At 44.1% G+C, this 20,529-nt stretch overlaps 3 protein-coding genes across 25 annotated transcripts in view; 2 read left to right on the plus strand and 1 right to left on the minus strand.

The window, feature by feature from the left end:
- LOC108620745 (dystrophin) overlaps positions 1–13,198 on the plus strand; it is a 165,597-nt gene extending 152,399 nt beyond the window's left edge. For 14 of the 23 annotated variants that reach the window (XM_089472542.1, XM_089472552.1, XM_089472547.1 and 11 more), the window contains 11 exons: positions 8,172–8,431; positions 8,514–8,714; positions 8,787–8,920; positions 9,533–9,891; positions 9,992–10,375; positions 10,439–10,559; positions 10,622–11,052; positions 11,115–11,415; positions 11,688–11,960; positions 12,236–12,271; positions 12,386–12,526. In XM_089472542.1, the coding sequence (XP_089328668.1) occupies positions 8,172–8,431; positions 8,514–8,714; positions 8,787–8,920; positions 9,533–9,891; positions 9,992–10,375; positions 10,439–10,559; positions 10,622–11,052; positions 11,115–11,415; positions 11,688–11,960; positions 12,236–12,246 (2,475 nt within the window). In that variant the 3' untranslated portion in view covers positions 12,247–12,271; positions 12,386–12,526. Of the gene's footprint in view, positions 1–3,856; positions 5,116–8,171; positions 8,432–8,513; positions 8,715–8,786; positions 8,921–9,532; positions 9,892–9,991; positions 10,376–10,438; positions 10,560–10,621; positions 11,053–11,114; positions 11,416–11,687; positions 11,961–12,235; positions 12,272–12,385 lie in introns of those variants that run through there. The other 9 variants (XM_089472699.1, XM_089472709.1, XM_089472647.1 and 6 more) reach the window with 5 other exon arrangements.
- A 2,321-nt stretch (positions 13,199–15,519) lies between these two features.
- On the minus strand, positions 15,520–16,921 carry Cpr92A (Cuticular protein 92A). Its single transcript, XM_018017682.2, has 3 exons — positions 16,765–16,921; positions 16,488–16,629; positions 15,520–16,429 (listed from the first exon to the last, which is right to left on the minus strand). The coding sequence occupies exons 1-3, from the start codon at positions 16,771–16,773 to the stop codon at positions 15,858–15,860; spliced, it is 723 nt and encodes a 240-aa protein (XP_017873171.1). The 5' UTR covers positions 16,774–16,921; the 3' UTR covers positions 15,520–15,857.
- A 72-nt stretch (positions 16,922–16,993) lies between these two features.
- Positions 16,994–19,909, plus strand: LOC149270550 (putative gustatory receptor 85a). Its single transcript, XM_089472747.1, has 2 exons — positions 16,994–19,508; positions 19,563–19,909. Exons 1-2 carry the CDS (start codon positions 18,489–18,491, stop codon positions 19,713–19,715), a joined length of 1,173 nt encoding a protein of 390 aa, XP_089328873.1. The 5' UTR covers positions 16,994–18,488; the 3' UTR covers positions 19,716–19,909.
- The last annotated feature ends 620 nt before the right edge of the window (positions 19,910–20,529 follow it).

The raw sequence follows: 20,529 nt of genomic DNA on the forward strand, positions 1-20,529 counted from the left end.
GCAAGCAAAGCCAGCAAAAAGTTGTTAAATAAAATGTTATTTATTGCATCGATGATATCGGAGCACAAATGCTTAGCATTTATTTATGAAAATTACTTTGCTTATCGTACGATATGGGGGGACAGGTTCGTTAGCTCAGATGCTCAGCTTGCGGCTTATCGGAGAGTTAGATCTATATGGAACATCCGTGGACGGCTTGGTCTGCTCGTGGCCTTGTATGGAGAGCAACATCCATTAAGCGTAGCAAAACACATTTGAAGCAAAACAATAACAAAATACACCGCTTTCCACGCCCACACACACACACACACACACACACACGATTTCCATTTTCCCTTGTTCTGCCTCTGTGCATGTGTGTGTGTGTGTGTGTAAACAGCATTGACAATGGGCCGACCTGCGCACAGTCGAGAACTGTAAAATTATGCATGGGCGGGCATCCAGAACCAGTATCACTCGCCTTCTGTGGGGGGGGGGGGGGCTTGCCAGGCAAAAAGCAAAAGCGAAACGGAGCGCAGGGGCCGAAACAAACCAAACAAATGTCAAATTGAGAGTGGGAGAGAGAGAGATAGAGAGAGAGAGAGAGAGAGAGAGAGGGAGAGAGAGATAGAGAGAGAGAGGGAGAGATCTGTGGCATACATTATGCACTTTTGCTTTTATTTCCCTCTTATTTCATTCCATTGAATCACAATAAATTGAATAAAACTGACGAAAATTTCCGGTTTGCATATTGTGTGTATGTAAATATAATAATCTGCAATACTTGCAGCGTGTCCCCAGTTGCTTCACTCGGTTTTACTTTTCGTATTGTTGGGTGGGGAATATTTTTCTGCTGTTGTGTTTTATTACTGAGAACTCAATTTAGAGTTGAATGCACTGCGGCCGAGTCGTTGGCTCGCCGAGTCTTGGCAATTTTTCACAAAAATTATCCAGCGACTGATTAAGAATGCCAACAGCAAAACTCGGAAAGTTTTCAATGAAACTGCGAACGAACGACGACGGCGGCTCAATCAATTTTATTACTATCTGTGGCACGTGCCGCGGCTCTTATCAATAGTTGCAGCTGCAACTTTGTGACTTGAACTTGGCTCAGAGTCTCGCTGCTGTCATGGTTTATCATTGCGGGCCATGAATCAGCATTTCTCTAGACTTTCCATGCTTGAATTATTGCTCGTATTCTTGTCACGGCTGTTGATCTCTCTCGATCTGTCTCACTCTCTGTCTCTCTCTCTCTCTCTCTCTCTTTCTTTCTTCTCTGTCTGTCGGCATGTGTGCCCTTTGTGGAACGTTCGAAAATCAGACACCTGGAGATCGTGACGAGTTATGGGATGTGACCGCAGGCTTTCTATTCGCATTGTCTTTGGCCCCAGGGCCGAAAGCTTTGGCCACTTAATTACTTCTTTTTTCTCTCTCTCTCTCTCTCTCTCTCGCTCTCTCTTCTTTTGAAGCTGCGCTTGATAAATTGAAAAAATATGGGAGCTCTGTTTGGCGCAGGTAAACGGATTTACCATAAATAAAGCCAAACACAAGCGCGCCATATAAATTTGATGTCGCTTGTTTTATTTCCCTCATAGCTGTCGACACTAAATAATTTGGCAGCAGCTGATGTGACGCGCATTTCGTATTAGTCGCGCTGAAAGTGAAAATCTTGATTGAAGATCAGATACTCTACAAATGTGCTGTGAATCGGCAAGCAGCTGGAGAGATCTAACCAAGACGAGCCAAGCCAAGCCAAGACAGATTATTTTGTACTGAACTCTGCTGACTGGCAATTGCAAATATTTGTTGACTTCAGCCCGAATGAATGGCCAGCTAATTGCACACAACAGTCCGTGTGCTGGCCAGCCATGCCCTGGGGTATCCTTTGCAATTCAATTGCTCAATCCACATGTGACTGAAATGCATTCCATTTCCCCTTTATTTGCAGCGATTCGTGTGCTGTTCATTTTTTTAGTTTTGCTAAATATTTGCATATCAAAAGCAAAGGCAAAAAGGAAATGTCCAACTGCTGTGGCAGCAGCACATTCCGATGTTGCATCGCAGCATTTATTGAGAGTCCAGTGCGGCACGGATTTCAGTATGCGAGTGGCAACGTTCTCGGTTCAGATGGCATATGCATATTTTATAAATTAGAAGAAAACATTGCAACAATGGGCGATAAACGAGCGGGCGAGTGCAAAAAGTGAAATTCATTTTGCATTTTGCATTTTGCTCATGTGCGTGTGTCATGTCCGTGTCGCAGTGCATCAATCGGCTGGGAAATGCGTTTTGCTCGTAAACAATTTCGGATGCATTCGCAAATAACAATAACTGTTGATAAGCCCAATAACAGTTACTAATTTTCACGAACACGCGCAGCAAAAACTCCTGTTGCCCGCCATTCGCAATCAAGCGTATTTTTGTTGCAAGTGCGTGGGGCATACTTTCAATTAGCTGCGAGGGGTGGGCGTGGGGGTGGGGGATGGCTGGAGGTAGCCTCCAATTTTCTGTGGAAAGCTGCGGGAAATTGTGGCACTAATTTATGCATGGCCCAAACAAACAGCAACAATGTTGCATGAGCGTCGCATGTTGCCGCAACTAATTAGACACTTGTCAGCCGCTGTTGTAATGTTGTAATAAATACCGTTACAATGTCATTACCGGCAATACTTGTTGGTATTCAGGTATTTGGTTTTTGTTTTTCTTTCGTTTGCTTTTTTCATTATTTTGGTTTTTTTTTTTTTTTTTTTTGTTTTCATTTCCATTTTGTTTGAGAAGTTCTTTCAACCGGTCCGTCTGGCCCGTCACTCGATGGCTTGTTAGCTTACTTGTCTCTCGGACAGTTGCCCCCCCGCCTCCGCCTCTGGGCCCGCTCCCCACCCCCGCTGCTCACGTACCGCTCTTGACTTTGCTTAAAACTTTGTTTTGCTTTACGGCTTAGAATTTTAATGAGCTTTCGTCTACTGCGCTTTTTGTCACTTCATTCTGTAATATCATCTTTTCCTTTTCATGCTACGCCTTACTCATTCTGCCTTCATTTTCTGTGCGGTCATTGCTTAGTTATAAGCACTAACTACTTGACACTTTTTTTGTTCGAGTGCATCGACTTAAAGTTGACATAAGACTGGCCCGTTTTTTATTGAAGCGTTCTGAGCTTTTCTGGGAAACAAGCGAAATTTTATGACATTTTTATCAAAATAAATAAGAACGTTACGGCAAACCTTATCTGTATGCGTATGTATCTGAGCTGATTATAAGCTAAGGGTTCCTCGATTTCAATCATTAATTACAGCAAATATGTTATCAACAAATATCTATTGAGCAGCGCCAATATTCAAATTAGTTGATTCAATTTACATTATTCATAGCTCCTCCGCTAGATTGAGTTTCTCATGTACTTGGTATCGTTCCACTAACCTTTGCCACCTTCTCTGTCTCTCTGACCCGCCAACATCCTCTGGCAGGCAAACAAGAGTGTCACACATGCATGTATGTGTGTGTGTGTCGGAAATTGTGACAGCGACAATGTCACGGTTCGCTGTAGAACATCTCAACTTGGTGTCTGAGACATTGAAGAACTTATCTAGGGGCAAATATTGCCCAACATCATTTACACACGCCCAGCAATTGTGCAAACAAAATGCAGCCGACAACCTTAGTCGACTCCACAAACAGCAACAACAACAACAACAACGTGTTTAATAAACATTCCAAGATGTCTGGATAATTAACGCTAGGCCATGTTTACAGAGCGGGCAGCCCTGAGAAATTTTCGGCGTAATTGAGTGGCTTATTTGAGCCGTCGATGAGCGAGTGTGCAGTGTGTAGTTGTTTTTGTTCTTAGCTGTTTGCCTAATGCATTGCGATATTTGTCCAGTATAGTTAAAGGAAACGCCAACAATCCTGTCTAACCGGTCTGTAAAAATAGAAGCGTTCATTACGCAAGAATGTGCCCTAAAACGATGCAGCCAAGTGCCTAAGAACAAAAAACAGGAAAAAAAGAGAAGCAAATATAAAAATAAAGAAAACCTGAAATCTGCATAATAGTAGAAAGATTAATTAACCCGACGCAAGACACACACAAGCAATAGCAGCAGCAGCAGCAGCAACAACAGCAGCAACCAGCAACCAGCAACAACAACATCATCGACAGCAACAACTATGCGACTATTTGCTGCAACAGCGCCGGCAGCGACACTGTCGCAGAGCTCCAGCGATGAGGCAGGCGAAATTATAGAGAACGCGCACATTGACGCTGCCCGAAAGCAGCGAGAGACGGCGCGAGGAGGGGGCAAGGGAGCTGAGGCAGCGGAGGCTGGCAGTCATGTTGGTGCCACGATCTATAGCAATCACAGCAAGTCAAGGTCATTGGAACGCTATGCTGGCGCACCGTCTCAGCAGCAGCAGCAGCAGCAGCGGCAGCAGCTGCAGCAGCCGCCCTATGCCACGCCCACGGGCAGCACGCGTCGTCGCTTGCTGTCGCCGTTTCGCTCGATGAAGCGGCGCAGTCGCAGCAGCAGCAGCAGCGGCGAATCACAGGCCTACAATCATCTGGCGGTGGTGGTGGCCAACGCAGCAGCGGCAGCAGCTGCGGCAGCAACAACATCGACAGCCAGTGGTCAGGCAAAGGCCAGCTCGCAGAGCGGCGACAGCGGCACCGGCGGCACGGAGCTGGAGCACGAGCTGGAACTGGATTTGGATCTGGATCACGATGAGGAAGAGCACGACGGCTGCAGTCAACTGAGTCTCAGCTACTCGCAGCTCAGCAGCAGCGGCTGCGACGAGGCAGATGCCGATGACGAGGCAGCAGCAACAGCAGCAGCAACAGCAGCAGCAACAACAGCAACAACAACAACAACATCAACAGCAGCAGCAGCAGCAGCAGCAGAGGCAGCGACAGCGACTGCAACGCAGGCGTCACGTTCGCTAGCTGTTGATGTTGCTCTGCAACATGTTGCAGACGAGCGGCGACGACGCAACATGCTGTCGCTGTACTCCTCCTCGTCGGAGGAGCAGCTCCACTGTCGCATCGGCGACATCACACTCATGGACGACACCTACTCGAACTGCGACCCGCAGAACGATGCGGAGCGAATGTTTCTACAAATTGTTGGCATGTTGCGCGACGAAAACGAGGTTTGTGTACTGGCTAAATGCCGCTCAGCAACATGTTGCAGCACTCGCAGTGTGCGCCACAGACAACTCTGCATATTCTATGAGCAGTTTAATAGGCTGCATTATTTATGCCATATACTTTTAATTAAGCGCATTCTCTGCTCTGGCCTAAGCCAAAGTGCATAACTCGACTGAGGCATAGTTAGAAGAGGCTGCAGCTGCATTCTGAGTTCAAGGAATTAATATTAATTAAATACTCCGTTTATGCATAAGCATTGTCTATTGAAACTATTTACATTTGCAAAGCCCTGCAGCGGCTGCCTTTGAAAGGCATTTTCAAATTAGCCTGCTCTAATTGGAGGCTAATTGGAAATGTAATTGCATTAAGGAATATTGATATGCTAATTGTAGAATATTTTTTGTTTATTTAATTTGTGATTTATATTTAGCTTGAATATCAGAAAACATTACGGCGAGGGTGGGCATAAAAGTTGTCAGTTTGATTAGGCATACTTGAATATCTAAGTCTATGTAGCTCTTCTTGGCTCTCATTGCCAGCTCCTGCTTAGGCTCTCAGCTATTTTCTGCAACCTCTTAAGTTCCTGCTGGCCAGTCGCCATTTCGCTGCGATGCCATAGAAAGTATGTGGACAACTTTTGCGGCTTGGCTGGCCCCAAGATGGGGTGGGAGTCGCTCGAGCACATTTTGAAGCCAGCTGAAAAGGCACTCGAAGCTCCGCCCGGGCTGGGGCGCCATGTTGGCTTTGCAGGGATTCCGGGCCCATTCTCACGCATCTTTGAGGCGGTTTTGCTTTGTTGCCATTGATTAAAACTGTAAAAAAGAAAAAAAGTTATGCGGGCTTCTCTAGGCAGGTGCATTGCCCTGCAATCGGGCGGCCTCGCCATATCGGGCTGCTCCGATATCAAACAGTTGCCAGTCTTTGTTGCCACTAATTAGTGCGACGCCAGGTGGGACAGGTGGGCGGGCGCCGAGCCATGTTGCATATTTATTGTAAACATCAAATTATTGATTGCCGCTGCGAGCAGCTTGCGGCACAGAGAGTCGAGCGACAGCGACGTCTCCCTGATTGCCTTTGTCTTTGTTGCTGTTGCTGTTGTTGCCCCCTTTTGGCTAATTAAACAGAAATGCAAAGCGTCCGCTTCAGCTGTGGTGGCTGCGCTTCTTTGTGGCAACAAATGCGCAATTAATTGCAGCTCCTGAACATGTTTACACTTAATTAGCCGAAGCACAAAACTCCGCAACACAAAAGAAGCAATTGAAAAATGCAGCCATGTTGCAGCAGAAAATATTCATAATTGAGCAGCGCCAAGGCGGAGCATGTTTTACAATGTGAGAAAGGAAGCCCACCCAGTCTTGATAAAATAAAGTAATGCATTTTCATGCATTTACACTCTGAAGGAAACACAATTATTTCCATAGACTCGAGCCTTTTCAAATTCCTATTAAAACATGAATTTGCAAACTTTGAATATGCAAATAACATCATATTAGATCTGGCTAAAATGTCTGGCAAAAGTTCAAATGGCCATGCTCACCTGTCGCTTATGTGCACCTTGCTGGCAGCAGGAGACTCGAGCGTCGAGACAGTTCAACACATGCAAAGTTGCCGCTGCATGCATTATAAAACTGAAACTTGCCTCGGGGCGCCAGCAGAAGCGGCAAAGTTTAAAATCATAAACACAAACTTTCGGAAAATCGAATTACAGTGAGAGAAAAAAGAGTTAGTTAGGCAAGTGAGCGAGCGAGCGAGCTAAAACTATAAACTATAACAAAATTAAATAATAGAGTAAATTGCGTGGCATTCTGCATGCTGCATGCATCATGACTGTGGCATAGTTGCGAGTTGAGGGTAAATGCATTTTGCTTGTTGCATGCATTTCGCATGCAGAATGGCAGCAATGAAAGTTTTTGCTGCCAGCTCCTGCTGCCCCCCGCCAAACGGTCTGCTTTGGCAGAGAGCCTGATGAAAATGTGCGAAATAAAACGTTGTCACTCGCTTGGCAGCAGTAACGGTAAAGGCGACACCTGCTGCCAGCATCCTCGCTTCCTGCAGTCTCTGCTCTTTGCCTTTTACTGCTAATGAAGAGCCGGCACGGAGGGGCAGAGGTAGAGGCAGCGGCATAAAAGCAGCGTAAATAAAGACTCTGATTAACTTATGCCCAAGTTAAACTGAAGGCTCGCTTCATTGGAGTCGCGCCACGTCGCATTACCGCATTATTGGCCCCAACAATGTGTACAATGGGGCGTATGCGTAATGCGCCAGCCATACTGAGAGATATCGGCTGATGAATCGAGCCAGCCGAGACAGCGCCAGCAAACAAACTGAGACAATGGCTGGGAAGAGTTCTCTTAAAATAAGAACAGCAATCAATAAAACAACGACAAAGCCGCATACAGACATTCATACTTATGTAAATAGTTTTCAGCTTGTGCAGCCCTCAATCTGTAGAGCTAATTATGATCAAAATTATTGTGATTTAATTAGTAAACTTGGAGTTGATTATCCAATTGGAAAGTTGAATGTTGAAGGAGTCTCAAGACATTCAAATAAATTATTATGCAGATTTGCCAATTATGTGTGATACTACTTCAGATGAGCTATAATCGAGCAGCTGTTTGAGCTATCGATTTCTCAATTTCAATTAGATATGCCATACAAACGCGAGTCGAATAACGGCTGCAGAATAAATGACAAAGTCTTAGAAAAATCACAGCTCAGCGCGAGTTTACCCGATGGCTCTTAAGTTAACATAAAAGGGGAGACTTAGTTTAGCTGCTTAGTTACAAATATTAGTATAAGAAGAGTTAGACTGCTTTAAAATGAAATCACAGCCAGACAGCATAAAATCTGATTCGAGCTATGTTTTATGCCAATTTCTCTTAATTTTGCGCAAGTAATTTAGGAATTTCAGCGCCAGCCTTAATGCTACAATTCAACTCATATATCATAATTTATTGCCACATAATTGATCTATTTATAACTGCTCTCATGGCCATATTATGTATCGATTGATTTCGCTAGCTAATTGGCTTATTTCTCAATTTGTTTCTTGCAGAAAATGCGCCAATTCCAAAAGGTCCTGGAGGACTTGACCTCCCGCGTTGCCTTGGCCGAGCAAACACAGCTCGCCTGGCAGACGCCGTCGTCCGTGGGCGAGGCTAATGAGCAGATGCAGCAGCTGCAGCGGCTGCGGGACAAGATGACCACGGCCAGCGCCCTGCTGGACGACTGCAACGAGCAGCAATCGTTCTTCACCGCCAATCAGGTGCTGGTGCCGACGCCGTGCCTGTCCAAGCTGGAGGATTTAAATACACGGTAAGTGTGCGCCGCCTCTCTGGACTGCCGCAGAGAAAGCGAAAGAGAAAGAGCTATCGCTGACGCGATTTTCCGGTTACAGCATGAAACTGCTGCAAATTGCGATGGACGAGCGTCAGAAGGTGTTGTGCCAGGCCGGTGCCAACAATGCGCACGAGAACGGGGACGATGGACGCACTACGTCAAACAGCGGCACCATTGGACCACTGCCCAATTTGGGCCAAAGTGTTAAGCCGCCCTGGGAGCGTGCCACGACTGCCGCCAACGTGCCTTACTACATCGAGTAAGTGTTGCCACCTCCCACCCCCTTCGCCTGCCGCTCGTAACGTAGCTGAACTCGTTGATTCGCCCACAGCCATGAACGCGAGACCACACACTGGGACCACCCGGAGATGATCGAACTGATGAAGGGACTGGCGGACCTCAACGAAATTCGCTTCTCAGCCTATCGCACAGCCATGAAACTCCGAGCTGTCCAAAAGCGATTAGGTAGGTGGCCCAAGGCAGAGAGCCTAGCTAACTTGGAAACATTCATTAAGTTGAATTAAACTGAAAGGACAGTTTCTTAATTTGGGTTTGATATTTTGGGATCTATATTTATACATATTTTATAAATTATTCCTAGGTTTCGTAATATACGCAGGTGGGAGAGAGAGATGGATGGGGAGTTAAAGAGAGAGAGAGAGAGAGAAATGCATGAAGAGTGTGCAAGAGAAAAAGAGAGAGAGATAGAGGGTGCGAGATGGAAAGTGAGAGTGAGAGAAAGAGATGGATGGAGAATGAGAGATAGTGATCTAGATAAAAAGGGGGAAACACAGTAAAAGTGAAAGTGAGATAGAGAGAGATAAATAGATGGATGGAGAGAGAGAGAGAGCGATGGATAAAGGGAGATGATAAAGAGAAAGAGAGAGAGAGAGAGCGAGAGAGATAAGGAAAGAGAAAATGAGAGGCAGAGAGACTAAGAGGGAGGGAGAGAAAATATGGTATATGTATGTAATCAGTTCATTGGTTGAGTAGTAGCATGTTAGAAATATTGATCAAAATATAAATATTACAAATATTTATATAAAATTTCTATCAATCTAATATTGGCAATCTCAGCGCTTGATCGCATCTCAATGGCCACTGCGTGCGAGTCGTTTGACCGGCACGGACTGCGGGCCCAGAACGACAAGCTTATCGACATACCGGATATGACGACGGTGCTGCATTCGCTCTACGTGACAATCGATAAAATTGATTTGACGCTAATGCTCGACCTGGCCATCAACTGGATACTGAACGTGTACGACTCGCAGCGCACCGGGCAAATTCGGGTGCTCAGCTTCAAGGTGGGCCTCGTGCTGCTCTGCAAGGGCCATCTCGAGGAGAAGTATCGATACCTGTTCCGCTTGGTCGCTGACACCGACCGGCGAGCAGATCAGCGGCGCCTGGGACTCCTTTTGCACGATTGCATACAGGTGAGTGTGGGGTGTGGGGAGAAGAAGAGAGAGAGAGAGAGAGAGAGAGAGAGAGAGAGAGATCGGAAAATGAAATAATTGCTCTGTCCGCGCTACCTAGGTTCCCCGTCAACTGGGCGAGGTGGCCGCCTTTGGAGGCTCTAATATCGAGCCCTCGGTGCGCTCGTGCCTGGAGCAGGCGGGCATATCACAGGAAGCCATCGATGGCAATCAGGAGATTTCGATCGAGCTGCAGCACTTCCTCGGCTGGCTGCAGCACGAGCCGCAGAGTCTGGTGTGGCTGCCCGTGCTGCATCGTCTGGCTGCCGCGGAGGCGGCCAAGCACCAGGCCAAGTGCAACATATGCAAAGAGTATCCGATAGTCGGCTTCCGGTATCGCTGCCTCAAGTGCTTCAACTTTGACATGTGCCAAAAGTGTTTCTTCTTCGGGCGGAATGCCAAGAACCACAAGCTCACCCATCCCATGCACGAGTACTGCACAACGGTGCGTATGCGCAATGAATTTGCTGAAAGAGAAAAACTAATTCGTTTCCATATCACTCTTTAGACCACATCCACCGAGGACGTGCGAGACTTTACGCGCGCCCTTAAAAACAAATTCAAGAGTCGCAAATACTTTAAGAAGCATCCACGCGTCGGCTATCTGCCCGTGCAGAGCGTCCTAGAGGGTAAGCAGAGGTAGCACCACGGTTGTCTTCCACCTCGACTAACTCCGATTTGTGTACTCTAGGTGATGCACTCGAGAGCCCGGCGCCCAGTCCACAGCACACCTCGCACCAGCTGCAGAACGACATGCACTCGCGCCTCGAGATGTATGCGTCGCGGCTGGCCCAGGTGGAGTACGGCGGAACTGGCTCCAACTCGACGCCCGACAGCGACGACGAGCATCAGCTGATCGCACAGTATTGCCAGGCGCTGCCCGCGACCAATGGCAGCGCGCCCAAGTCGCCGGTTCAGGTGATGGCCGCGATGGATGCGGAGCAGCGCGAGGAACTGGAGGCCATCATCCGCGACCTCGAGGAGGAGAACGCCAATCTGCAGGCCGAGTACCAGCAGCTGTGCACCAAGCAGCAGAGCGGCACGCCCGATGAATCCAACGGCATGCACCACTCCAGCAGCTCCAGCATGACGGGTCTGTCCAGCCAGGGCGAGCATGGCCAGGTAAGCTGGGGATTATGGATAGCAGAGGCGGGCCGAAATTCAACTTTCTCTCAATTCACCAGGACATGATGGCCGAGGCAAAGCTGTTGCGGCAGCACAAGGGCCGCCTAGAGGCGCGTATGCAGATACTCGAGGATCACAATCGCCAGCTGGAGGCGCAGCTGCAGCGACTTCGCCAGCTGCTCGACGAGCCCAACGGCGGCGGCAGCAGCGCCACCAGCAGCGGCCTGCCCAGTGCGCCCGGCTCAGCGCTCAATTCCAAGCCAAACACGCTGCAGACGCGCTCGGTAACCGCCTCCCAGCTGAACACCGACTCCCCGGCCAAGATGAACCAGCAGAACGGCCACTACGACCACACTTCAAGTGAGTACGGGCTGGCAGCCAGCATGGGAATAGATCTAGTATAGAGTTACGGGTGTTCCATACGATAGCTTATCGCCTTTAACAGCTTCAGCTAAAGTTTCGATTCCTCTGCATCTAATTGAATATTGACTAAGGGCTGACCAAGCAAGAGTGACCATATCTGATGAATGACATATGCCCAGTCGCCTTTGTTTGGTCACCCTGTATGTGCATGACATATTTCTGACTGTATCCTTTAACACACACACACGCACACACATACATATATATAGAGGGCATTATGCTGCCGGGTCTGAGCAACGAGCTGCAGCAGCAGCAGCTGGCCAATCTGGCCGCCAAGCACCATCAGCACCAACTGAGCGGCGCTCTGAACGCACTGCATCAGCAACAACAGCAGCAGCAACTTTCTTCGCAGAGGGGCGTCCTCACCGGCAACGGGGGCATCGACATGTCCGGCAGTGGAATGCAGATGTCCGGCTACTTGGGGGAGGACGGACGTCCCCCGCCTCCGCCGCACTCCAGCTTGCTGCAGCAGCATATGAATGGTGCGGAATTTGTCGGAATGATTTTTGATACTATTTTTTTTCGCTTTTCGTTGAGTTTTGTAGTTTTTTCTTTCTATATTTTCTCTTAAAGTGAAAAGTTTTAATGGATTTTTATTTCGCTGCTTGATTTGAGCTGTTATTGCCTTTGCTTTTCGATGTTGTTGTTTGTGCATTTCGTTTGTGTTTCATGCCCAAAGTGAATTTATTCTCAAGAACTAATCTGAACTTTCTCTTGCTTAATTCCCTATGCCATTGCCCACAATATACGATTCTAGATCTTGGCTAGAGCGTTTGGAATGTATGTCAAAGCGGTAATTCAAACATTTCTGTTGTGCACTCTTCAAATATATATGATGCTATACATATATATAGTCCTATCTAAGTCAACGATTACTTAAAGTATGCTTTCCTCTCTTCGGAAACAGAAGCAGCAGATAACTTGGTCACCGTCATCACCGAACAGGAAATCGAGCCCAACAACGAGGACTTGGAAGAGACGAGCAGCAGCACGGCTACAAATACAACGACGACGACGACCACGAATACGGAAAAGACCTGCGTGGACTTGAGGAAATAACTTTCGGTACTTACGAATGCAAGGAAATACTAAGAGGAAAGGCAACCAATAATAATCAGAAACCAACTTAAGCATACTTCACTGTAATGGCTAGCGTGCAAGCAAATTCTAAACAGTATACATATACCTACATATACATATATATATATATATCGGTATATTTACATATATCTATATATAAATCACTATAAATAATTACAAAATGCAACTTATACAAATAAATAAAAATATATATATGAATATAAAAGGGACGAAAGGAGCTGAGGAGCTGAAGCTGGAAAGCTGAAGGTTTTTCATTAGTTACGAAAATATATCAATACTAAGTGAACGATACATATTAAAAGCTGAAAATAATGCAGAAATATAACGTGTAGCTAAGAGTCTTATATAAAGAGAAATATTATAACCAATTGCGAGCACTTGCAAATCTGTTATAGAAGCACTTTTTTCGAAACAACGCAAAACAATATATGAGAGACCCCATTGCGAAAGGAGCTTTACTTTTTTTTATCTGTTCACTCTGAATCAAAGATACTTTTTATTTCAGTTTACTTTGTAATTTATTATATTCCATTAATGTGTATTTTGTATTATAATGTACGTGCTAACTGAAAGTGTGCTGCAATGTTTTTAATTAAATAAGTCATTATTGAACAATTTATGTTTGCATTTTGATTTCATTCCTCTTTATTATTTATCTCACACGCATTTTTAGCATATTTCATTTGAAACTCAATTACGATACGATGACTAAATGGACCACCTTTTCTAATAATCTATCTAATCTATCAGCCCATGAAGAATACCTACGATATTTACTAGCTAAATCAATATAATTCTACTAAAGATACTACTAGTCAAATTAAATCCATTATTATCTTATCTTATCTGTGCATACGGCAGATGAGACCGATACATACAACTAACTCAAAGCGCTTTAAATATAAAAACCAATCTTACATGTTTAGATGTCTAAAAACGGAATTCACATAATCACTATGCATAAATATATATCTATTTATATAAATATATACAGATATGTTATATGTATATCAGCAAGGATAGTACTCAATATAACGAAAGGAAAGATTAATCTCTTTGAATAACCATAACCAATACCATAACCATAAACAGTAGCATTTCAAATAGATCCTGAGGATATTTTAATCTGGATCAATATTCATGAGAACGAAACAAAATAAATCTACAAGAAAATCAAATTGGTGTTGAAAACCAACATATAAAATATCGACAATATAAACAACATAAATGAAACATTTTAAATCAAAGTCATTATAAACCTCTTGAAACAAATTTTAGAAATTCATTTTAATTTTGCATTCACTGAATAATTTACTAAAGTCAATTTAGTTTATGCAAACAATAAGAACTGACTATGGAAACCAATTGATATACATATGTATTGTTCAACTCTCAACTCACAATCAGCGTAGTAAAGCTACCCACTATGAATATTTTTTAGCCGAATCAATTACTAAAGTCCTACCAATAACCAATCAAACAGTTAAAACCCTCCGTTTCAAGTTGAAAACGAATGAACCAAAAGAGCTATAAGAGAATGCTTAAGAATCAGTGGATAAACATATGAAATTATAGCTTAGAGAACATATCTTTGAAATGCAACAACTTAAATGAAATACAATTAAAATTAGGCTAACCTAAACATATATTCAATACGAATTTAAATACTTGCATATTACTCAAACTAAAGATCAATCATAAAGAGAAATTCATATTCTATTCGAAATACTCGAATTAAAGCTCTGTCTAAGGCAGGCCACGATTTTAATTTGATATACGCAACAGTAAACGCTGCCAGCTTTGATAAAACTTTTCATTTATGAATGGCGAAAACTAAACGAAAATTAATGAATTAAGTGTAATACGAATAAGAAAGAGGTGAAGCAATTCAAGCATATCCCAAAATAGTCTTCAGTGCATCAAGTGGTTGTCTATGATAAATGTAAATATCTTGCCCTATAGCAGCCAAGGTATGAATTATACGATATTAAACTAGACACAAAGCCAAACAATCAACGAAAATTATACAAATTATACTGCGTGCTATATTAGCTCCATACTTGGTTATGTATGTACTTATTAGATATATTCGAAATATTTTAGTGTGCAACTCAATGTCTCGTATCCATAATACTTACATATGAAGCTTACTGATATCTAACTAATACTAAGTTCATTTAGCGAAATTTTGCATCAAGCCAGCCTACACACCCAGACCCATAGTTAAATGCTTTCCATTCCAGTAGCGATGCGACTTATTAATGATATCTGATTAATTGATGGAAATTTTCGGTCTTTCGTTTCGTTTGGCCACAGAGACGAGGGCTCCAAAATGATTTTAGTGGTAGCTTGTGTATGAGCACGGGCCAATTCAATTGTACCTATCTTTTGATACCGTTTACTACAAAACTAAGGACTATAATCTTATTAAATTGTATATCTCATTTGATGCAGCAGAGACCAATGCAACAAATCTATCTATATAATAAATGTATACATTAATATAATTTGTAACTTGACGCAGATGGAATCTTGTATGATGATCTTATACATTTCAATCTGCTCTACAAGTGGTAGAGACTATATATATATATACACGTCTATATGTATAGCATGCATATACATACTTACATAAATATACATACGCACACATATATGTGCAAATAATATCAAGAAATAATAATTCAACATTCATATACAAACACACACAGCATATACATATATTTATACATAATCAAATAATTATACTATATCATATGATACAAGCAAATTATAAAATTACAGAAGAGTTGATACAATAAATACAAAATAAAACACATTCACTGAGTTACCAAGGAGTGTTTTACTACTTGAATACAGTTAAGTGGAAGTATTAGGATAAGCGATTGCAGATTCGACTCTTCAATTTAGATCCAACACGAATGAAACAAATACTCCAAGTGCTCGTCGTATAAAATGTATTTTTATTTCAAGATCAATAACCTTAGCAGCAAACGTAAGCTTATACATGGAATACAACAACGCATGCCATCCTATATTCAGTTAAACTTATGAGATAAGCCCGCGTACAAAATATATGTATAAACGTATTTCCAACATCCAATGACGAACACAACAATGGATAGAGTGAATCTCTTTGGAGCAGAGATTGAGATGGAGTACAGAAAAGTATGGGGTAAGAGAACAAAAGTTTCTTAGATAAGTCGCAAGGCAAAGCACAGAGCAGAGAGAGAGATGAGGTGCCAGATCGCCTTCAAGGTGCCAAAGGCTTATCGAACTCAGTGGTGATAGTAGGCGTGAGGATCGCCGGCAGGGGCTGGGTAGTGGGCGTACGGCGAGTGGGCTAGAGCTGGATAGGCGGCTTGGAAGTGTGCGGTGGGCAGGTGAGCGGGAGCCACGGGTACGGGTGCAGGTGCAGGTGCGGGAGCAGGAGCCGGTGCTAGTGCTGGTGCTGGTGCTGGAGCGGGTCCCGGGCCAGCACGATGCAAGGCGGTCAAAGCAAAGGGATACGAGAGTAAAGGCAGCGAGGCCTTGGGCACTGGCGGCAAAGGTGGCGCAGGCGCAGGTCCAGGCAGCAGCGCATGTGGTGCGGGTGCGGGCGGTGCCAGTGGCTTGTAGGCCAGGGGCTCCTTACGCACCACCGCATTGAAGCCATGATGCGGATCAGCTGTGTAGTCAACGGTGCGCTTGGTGCCGTCGGGGTCCACAACCGAGTAGCTGCCCTTGACCACATCGCCGTGGCGTGTCTCATGCTGGCTCTTCAGGTCGCCCGTATAGCCATCCTGTATGTCGTATCCAAAAGAGTACTTCGGATCAGCATCGTACGGTTCCGGTGCCACGGGCTTGGGTGCTGGAGAAATATACGGAACTCGATCACGCAAACTTTCTCAGTTTCCTCACTAGCTCACCTGGTGCCGCGTATTGCGGGGGCCCGTGGTGTGGCCCATAGCCCGCATAGGTGTGCAAGGGTCCCGCTGGACCGCCATAGTACGGCCCAGGTCCTATAACGCCAGCGCAGGCAATGCCCAGCGCAGCGCTCAGCAGAAATATCTACAAGGAAGACAAGCTCAAATGATTAGCTACCATTTAGCATAGGTATAAGTTGATTGTCACAGAATTAATTAATTGATTTCTGGATTATTTAAGCATCTTCTGTGCATCTCTTAGATCACTGTTTGGTCACACCTTTAGCATTGCAGCGCGTCGATGTCCTAGCGCGTTTCTCCACTTGTCTGTCCTTTAACTGATCCAAGCACCGAACACCACTTGGAATGTGGCTAACCGACTTTTGGATGGGAGCACAACGACGAGGCGCACTAGAAGAAGAAACAACAACTGCAAACGTTTCGATGGCGTTCTGGCAATTTATACTAAAAACTGGCGGCAAATGTCGCCTGCTTCACATGGCGCAAAGACCAAGCGAACAATAAACTAATTGAAGATCAACGCTGAACGCTGAGCGTTGAGCGCTGAGAGACCAGTTAACAGTCCCGCACTGATCATGCCACATGGCGCGCAACAGCCAATAACAGCAACAACAACAGCAACAACAACAAGTTAGTATATATATAAGTGAGACTGGGCAGCCACCTGGCTATGATTCGAATCGTGTGTCTGGGTTCAGCTTCGCTGCAGCGGCTTAGAAAGGTTATTCTTCCGCTTAGCCGACTAAAGGGACCTGGGTAGAGCCGCTGTTGCTGTTGCCCTTTCACTTTTTGCGATTTTCGGCAATTGTGTGATCGTTTACCACGCTGCACACACACAATTGAAATGTTAATTTATTATAGGCCAGGACTTTGACCAGGCTTAAACGTTTGTAATTAGTGCCAGCTCCGTTAGATATTCAATTCCAAATGAAATGGCAACCGGCATTCGGCAGTCGGCAGTCGACAGTCGGCAGTAGCAGCAACAGCTTCGCGCATGCGCAAAAGGTCAGGCAGTCGACAATTAAATTACAAGAAACCAAAAGCTTCGCTCCAGCAGCCGGCAGACACAAAAAGCGAAAGGTCAACTTGCCCACAGCTTAGGCAACGGCACATTTGTGCCCTGACTCGCTCACATAGTCATGCAGCACCCCTGCTACCCCCGCTCAGCCCAGCCAAGCCAGGCCATGCCAACTCCAAGCTGTTAGCCAGAACGAATAATGTCACTTGTATCATGTTCACCGAGTGCACTTAATTTATTACTGCAAATTTGTTGCAAGCCACAGATCTGCAAATCCATTGACAGTTCCAGCCATTGTAGACCACATCCAGCTTGGTATGTGACAAATATAGCAAGCAGTCGTGCCGCTATTCGACTGATCTAAACAATGGATCAAAAGACAATATCGATTTACAGTTTCCTTCTCATGTTGTGCAAGTCCAGTCAAGGTTTAATGGAAAACTCTGTAACGAGCTGAGGAAAGCAAAAAGCGACGAATGAGTGAATATATCACAGAGTAAGTATATTTATTCTATTGATATGATTAATATGATTGATATATTCAGATTATTTTTGTGGATATATTTAATGCTGAATTACACTAGAAGACTAAAAGATCTAGTTGGTATTCGGATTTCTTTATTATTATTTTATATTTAGTTATTAATTTATTAACCATTTACCACTAAGAGAACCATTCCATTGGTATTCGAATACATAAATATGTTTATTTATTTCAAGCATATCAACAAGCAGAATTCTTTAATATTTTTAAGTTTGTTTATGGCAGTTACCGGCAGCTGCCGTTTAAGACTATTACATTGGCTTATTCTCGCCTGTATCGAACTATCTGTGACATCGGGTCTAAGTTCTTTGAGCAGCAGACAATAAGTATCGCTTGAAGTCATCGAGCTGTCGTTTTCCATTTGCTTTTCCGTTTTCATTCCTTTATCGCAACATTCAAACTCGTATTCCCAATTGATGTCATGCCAGTTAATTCGCTTAATGTAGTTGCAGTTGCGGTAAAAATGTCTTCGAGAAAGCACACTGCCTACGCATGGCTAGCATATTTTTTTGCCTTCAGTGCAATCTTTGAGTTCTACTTTGATATCCGCACGGGGAGTTTGAGAAGGTCGCGCGTCTTGTGCATTTACACCAAACTCTTTTGCTTAATTTCCTTTCTAGTCATCTCTTATAGGACGATTGCGTTCAGTCCATCGAGTCCGTATTACCTTACTCGCTCGCACGTAATGGCCCTCCTGCTGGCCGTTTATCCGTACATCAGGTGGCTGTCCTTCGTGACCTGTGCTTACTGTGCGCAGCGTTGGCAGCAAAGGATATTTAATATGCTCCAGGCTCTGCTGAAGGTGGAGCGGTTCATAGCCGAATCTCACTATTGCGTCACACCACTGGAGAAGTCGCATCTCCAACTGTTATTCTGGCTCAGATTGCTGCTGCAAGTCCCACGCACCGTAGCTTTCATTATATACTCATTCACTGCAGTCGATGGCCTTTACATTTTTGTAGCCGCTCTTGGCTCCAAAACTATCGTAGACGAGCTGTATTTTCTGGCATTCGCTATTATCTGGCAAATGTGCTACACCTTCATGAAACTGCAGCGTTACATCAATCAGCTGTACGCCTCGCCAATCCCCAGAAAGTCAAAGAAGGAGCAGAAAATGCTGGAAGTGCATCGCATGTACTATAGACTCATTCAAATGACTAGGGACTACTGCGAAGTTTTTAAATATCCGCTGGCCTGCTTGTTGCTGATTCTAGTTTGCATGAGCTGTGTGACTGGATGCTCGTATTACCGCTTGCTGGTCGGCAATCACTTGGACAGCAGCAAACCTCTCGGGGAATGGCTCACGCTATTGGTAAACATCAACTATTTCCTGGAGCTCTACCTATTTGCTCTCATCGCTAGCATGATTGGTAAAATTCATGAGCACACTTTGCATGAGTTGCGCGCCTCCTTCTGCGATTCGGATCTAGTGGAGCGCAGTGTAAGTGCCACGATTCAAACTCATGCTATTATCCCAATGATTTCTCCTTCGTAGAGCGACTGGCTGGGCTTGCAGCTGGCCTCCCAGGCTACGAGCATCAAAATCTTTGGCTTATTCAACATAAATCTTCAACTGTTCATTCCACTCGTAAGCGGCATCGTCCTTCACATAATTTACATCATACAGTGTGACTACAAATATATGTAATGCAAGTCCGGCTTGCCCAACTGGGAGACACTCTGCGACCCCTTTAAGCATCGTTAGAAAGCACGTGCAGTTACACTTGTGCACGCACACACATACATACCCACACTTAAACGTGGCTGCAGTTGTGCTTGGGCTGTCGTCGACTCTGTTTTTCTGTGGAAAATGAATTGTTTCATAACTTTGGTTCTAGCTGCACTTGCTTAATAATAATAAAAGTCGTTACACTTTGACAAATGATTTTAGTTGATTTTAATTTGTGGGAATAGATCGAAATTATACAGCAAACTAATGTAATTAATAAATATAACTAAAGTTAAATTTTTAAATATTTTGATTATTTTTATACACAAATAATTGTATACATACACGCAGCGTATGATATAAAAAATCATATTAAAAATGTTAAGTCTCGCCACTGCTGAAAAAGGACCAGAAATGACATGCCTAACTTGAGGTAGAACATCCTGATGAGTTAGACGGAGGTCAGCCATGCCTCCTACTGTCTGTGGTACCAAAGCAATGATATATATTTTTCCAATTTAAATGAGTTCGAGGCATGAAGAGAAGAGTTTGATTGAATTTTGATTGAATTAATTAAAACTATATTTTTAGCTGAATTCCAGCTAATATCTTACATATATAAAGCGCATTAAATTATTACTATTCACCTTCAGCCTGATTGGATACAGAGAGAGATAATTAGAACTATTCATGAACTTTAAAATTTCAATATATTTATTGCATTTTAATGCTGCTTAATGCTGAACTTTATTGATTTTCAAATATATATATTGTCAAGCTATTAAGTCGTTCC

This window comes from Drosophila arizonae, chromosome 2 (genome assembly GCF_054131065.1).
Source record: "Drosophila arizonae isolate 15081-1271.41 chromosome 2, UAZ_ARI_1.0, whole genome shotgun sequence".
Classification (NCBI taxonomy): Eukaryota; Metazoa; Arthropoda; class Insecta; order Diptera; family Drosophilidae; genus Drosophila; species Drosophila arizonae.

Excerpts from the sequence above, each read along its gene's own strand:
- LOC149270550 (XM_089472747.1), top strand. The coding sequence starts at position 18,489 with ATGCCAGTTAATTCGCTTAATGTAGTTGCAGTTGCGGTAAAAATGTCT. Across the intron at positions 19,509-19,562 it reads CGGATCTAGTGGAGCGCAGT|AGCGACTGGCTGGGCTTGCA; the intron begins GTAAGTGCCACG and ends TCTCCTTCGTAG.
- Cpr92A (XM_018017682.2), bottom strand. Across the intron at positions 16,430-16,487 it reads CCCGCAATACGCGGCACCAG|CACCCAAGCCCGTGGCACCG; the intron begins GTGAGCTAGTGA and ends ATATTTCTCCAG.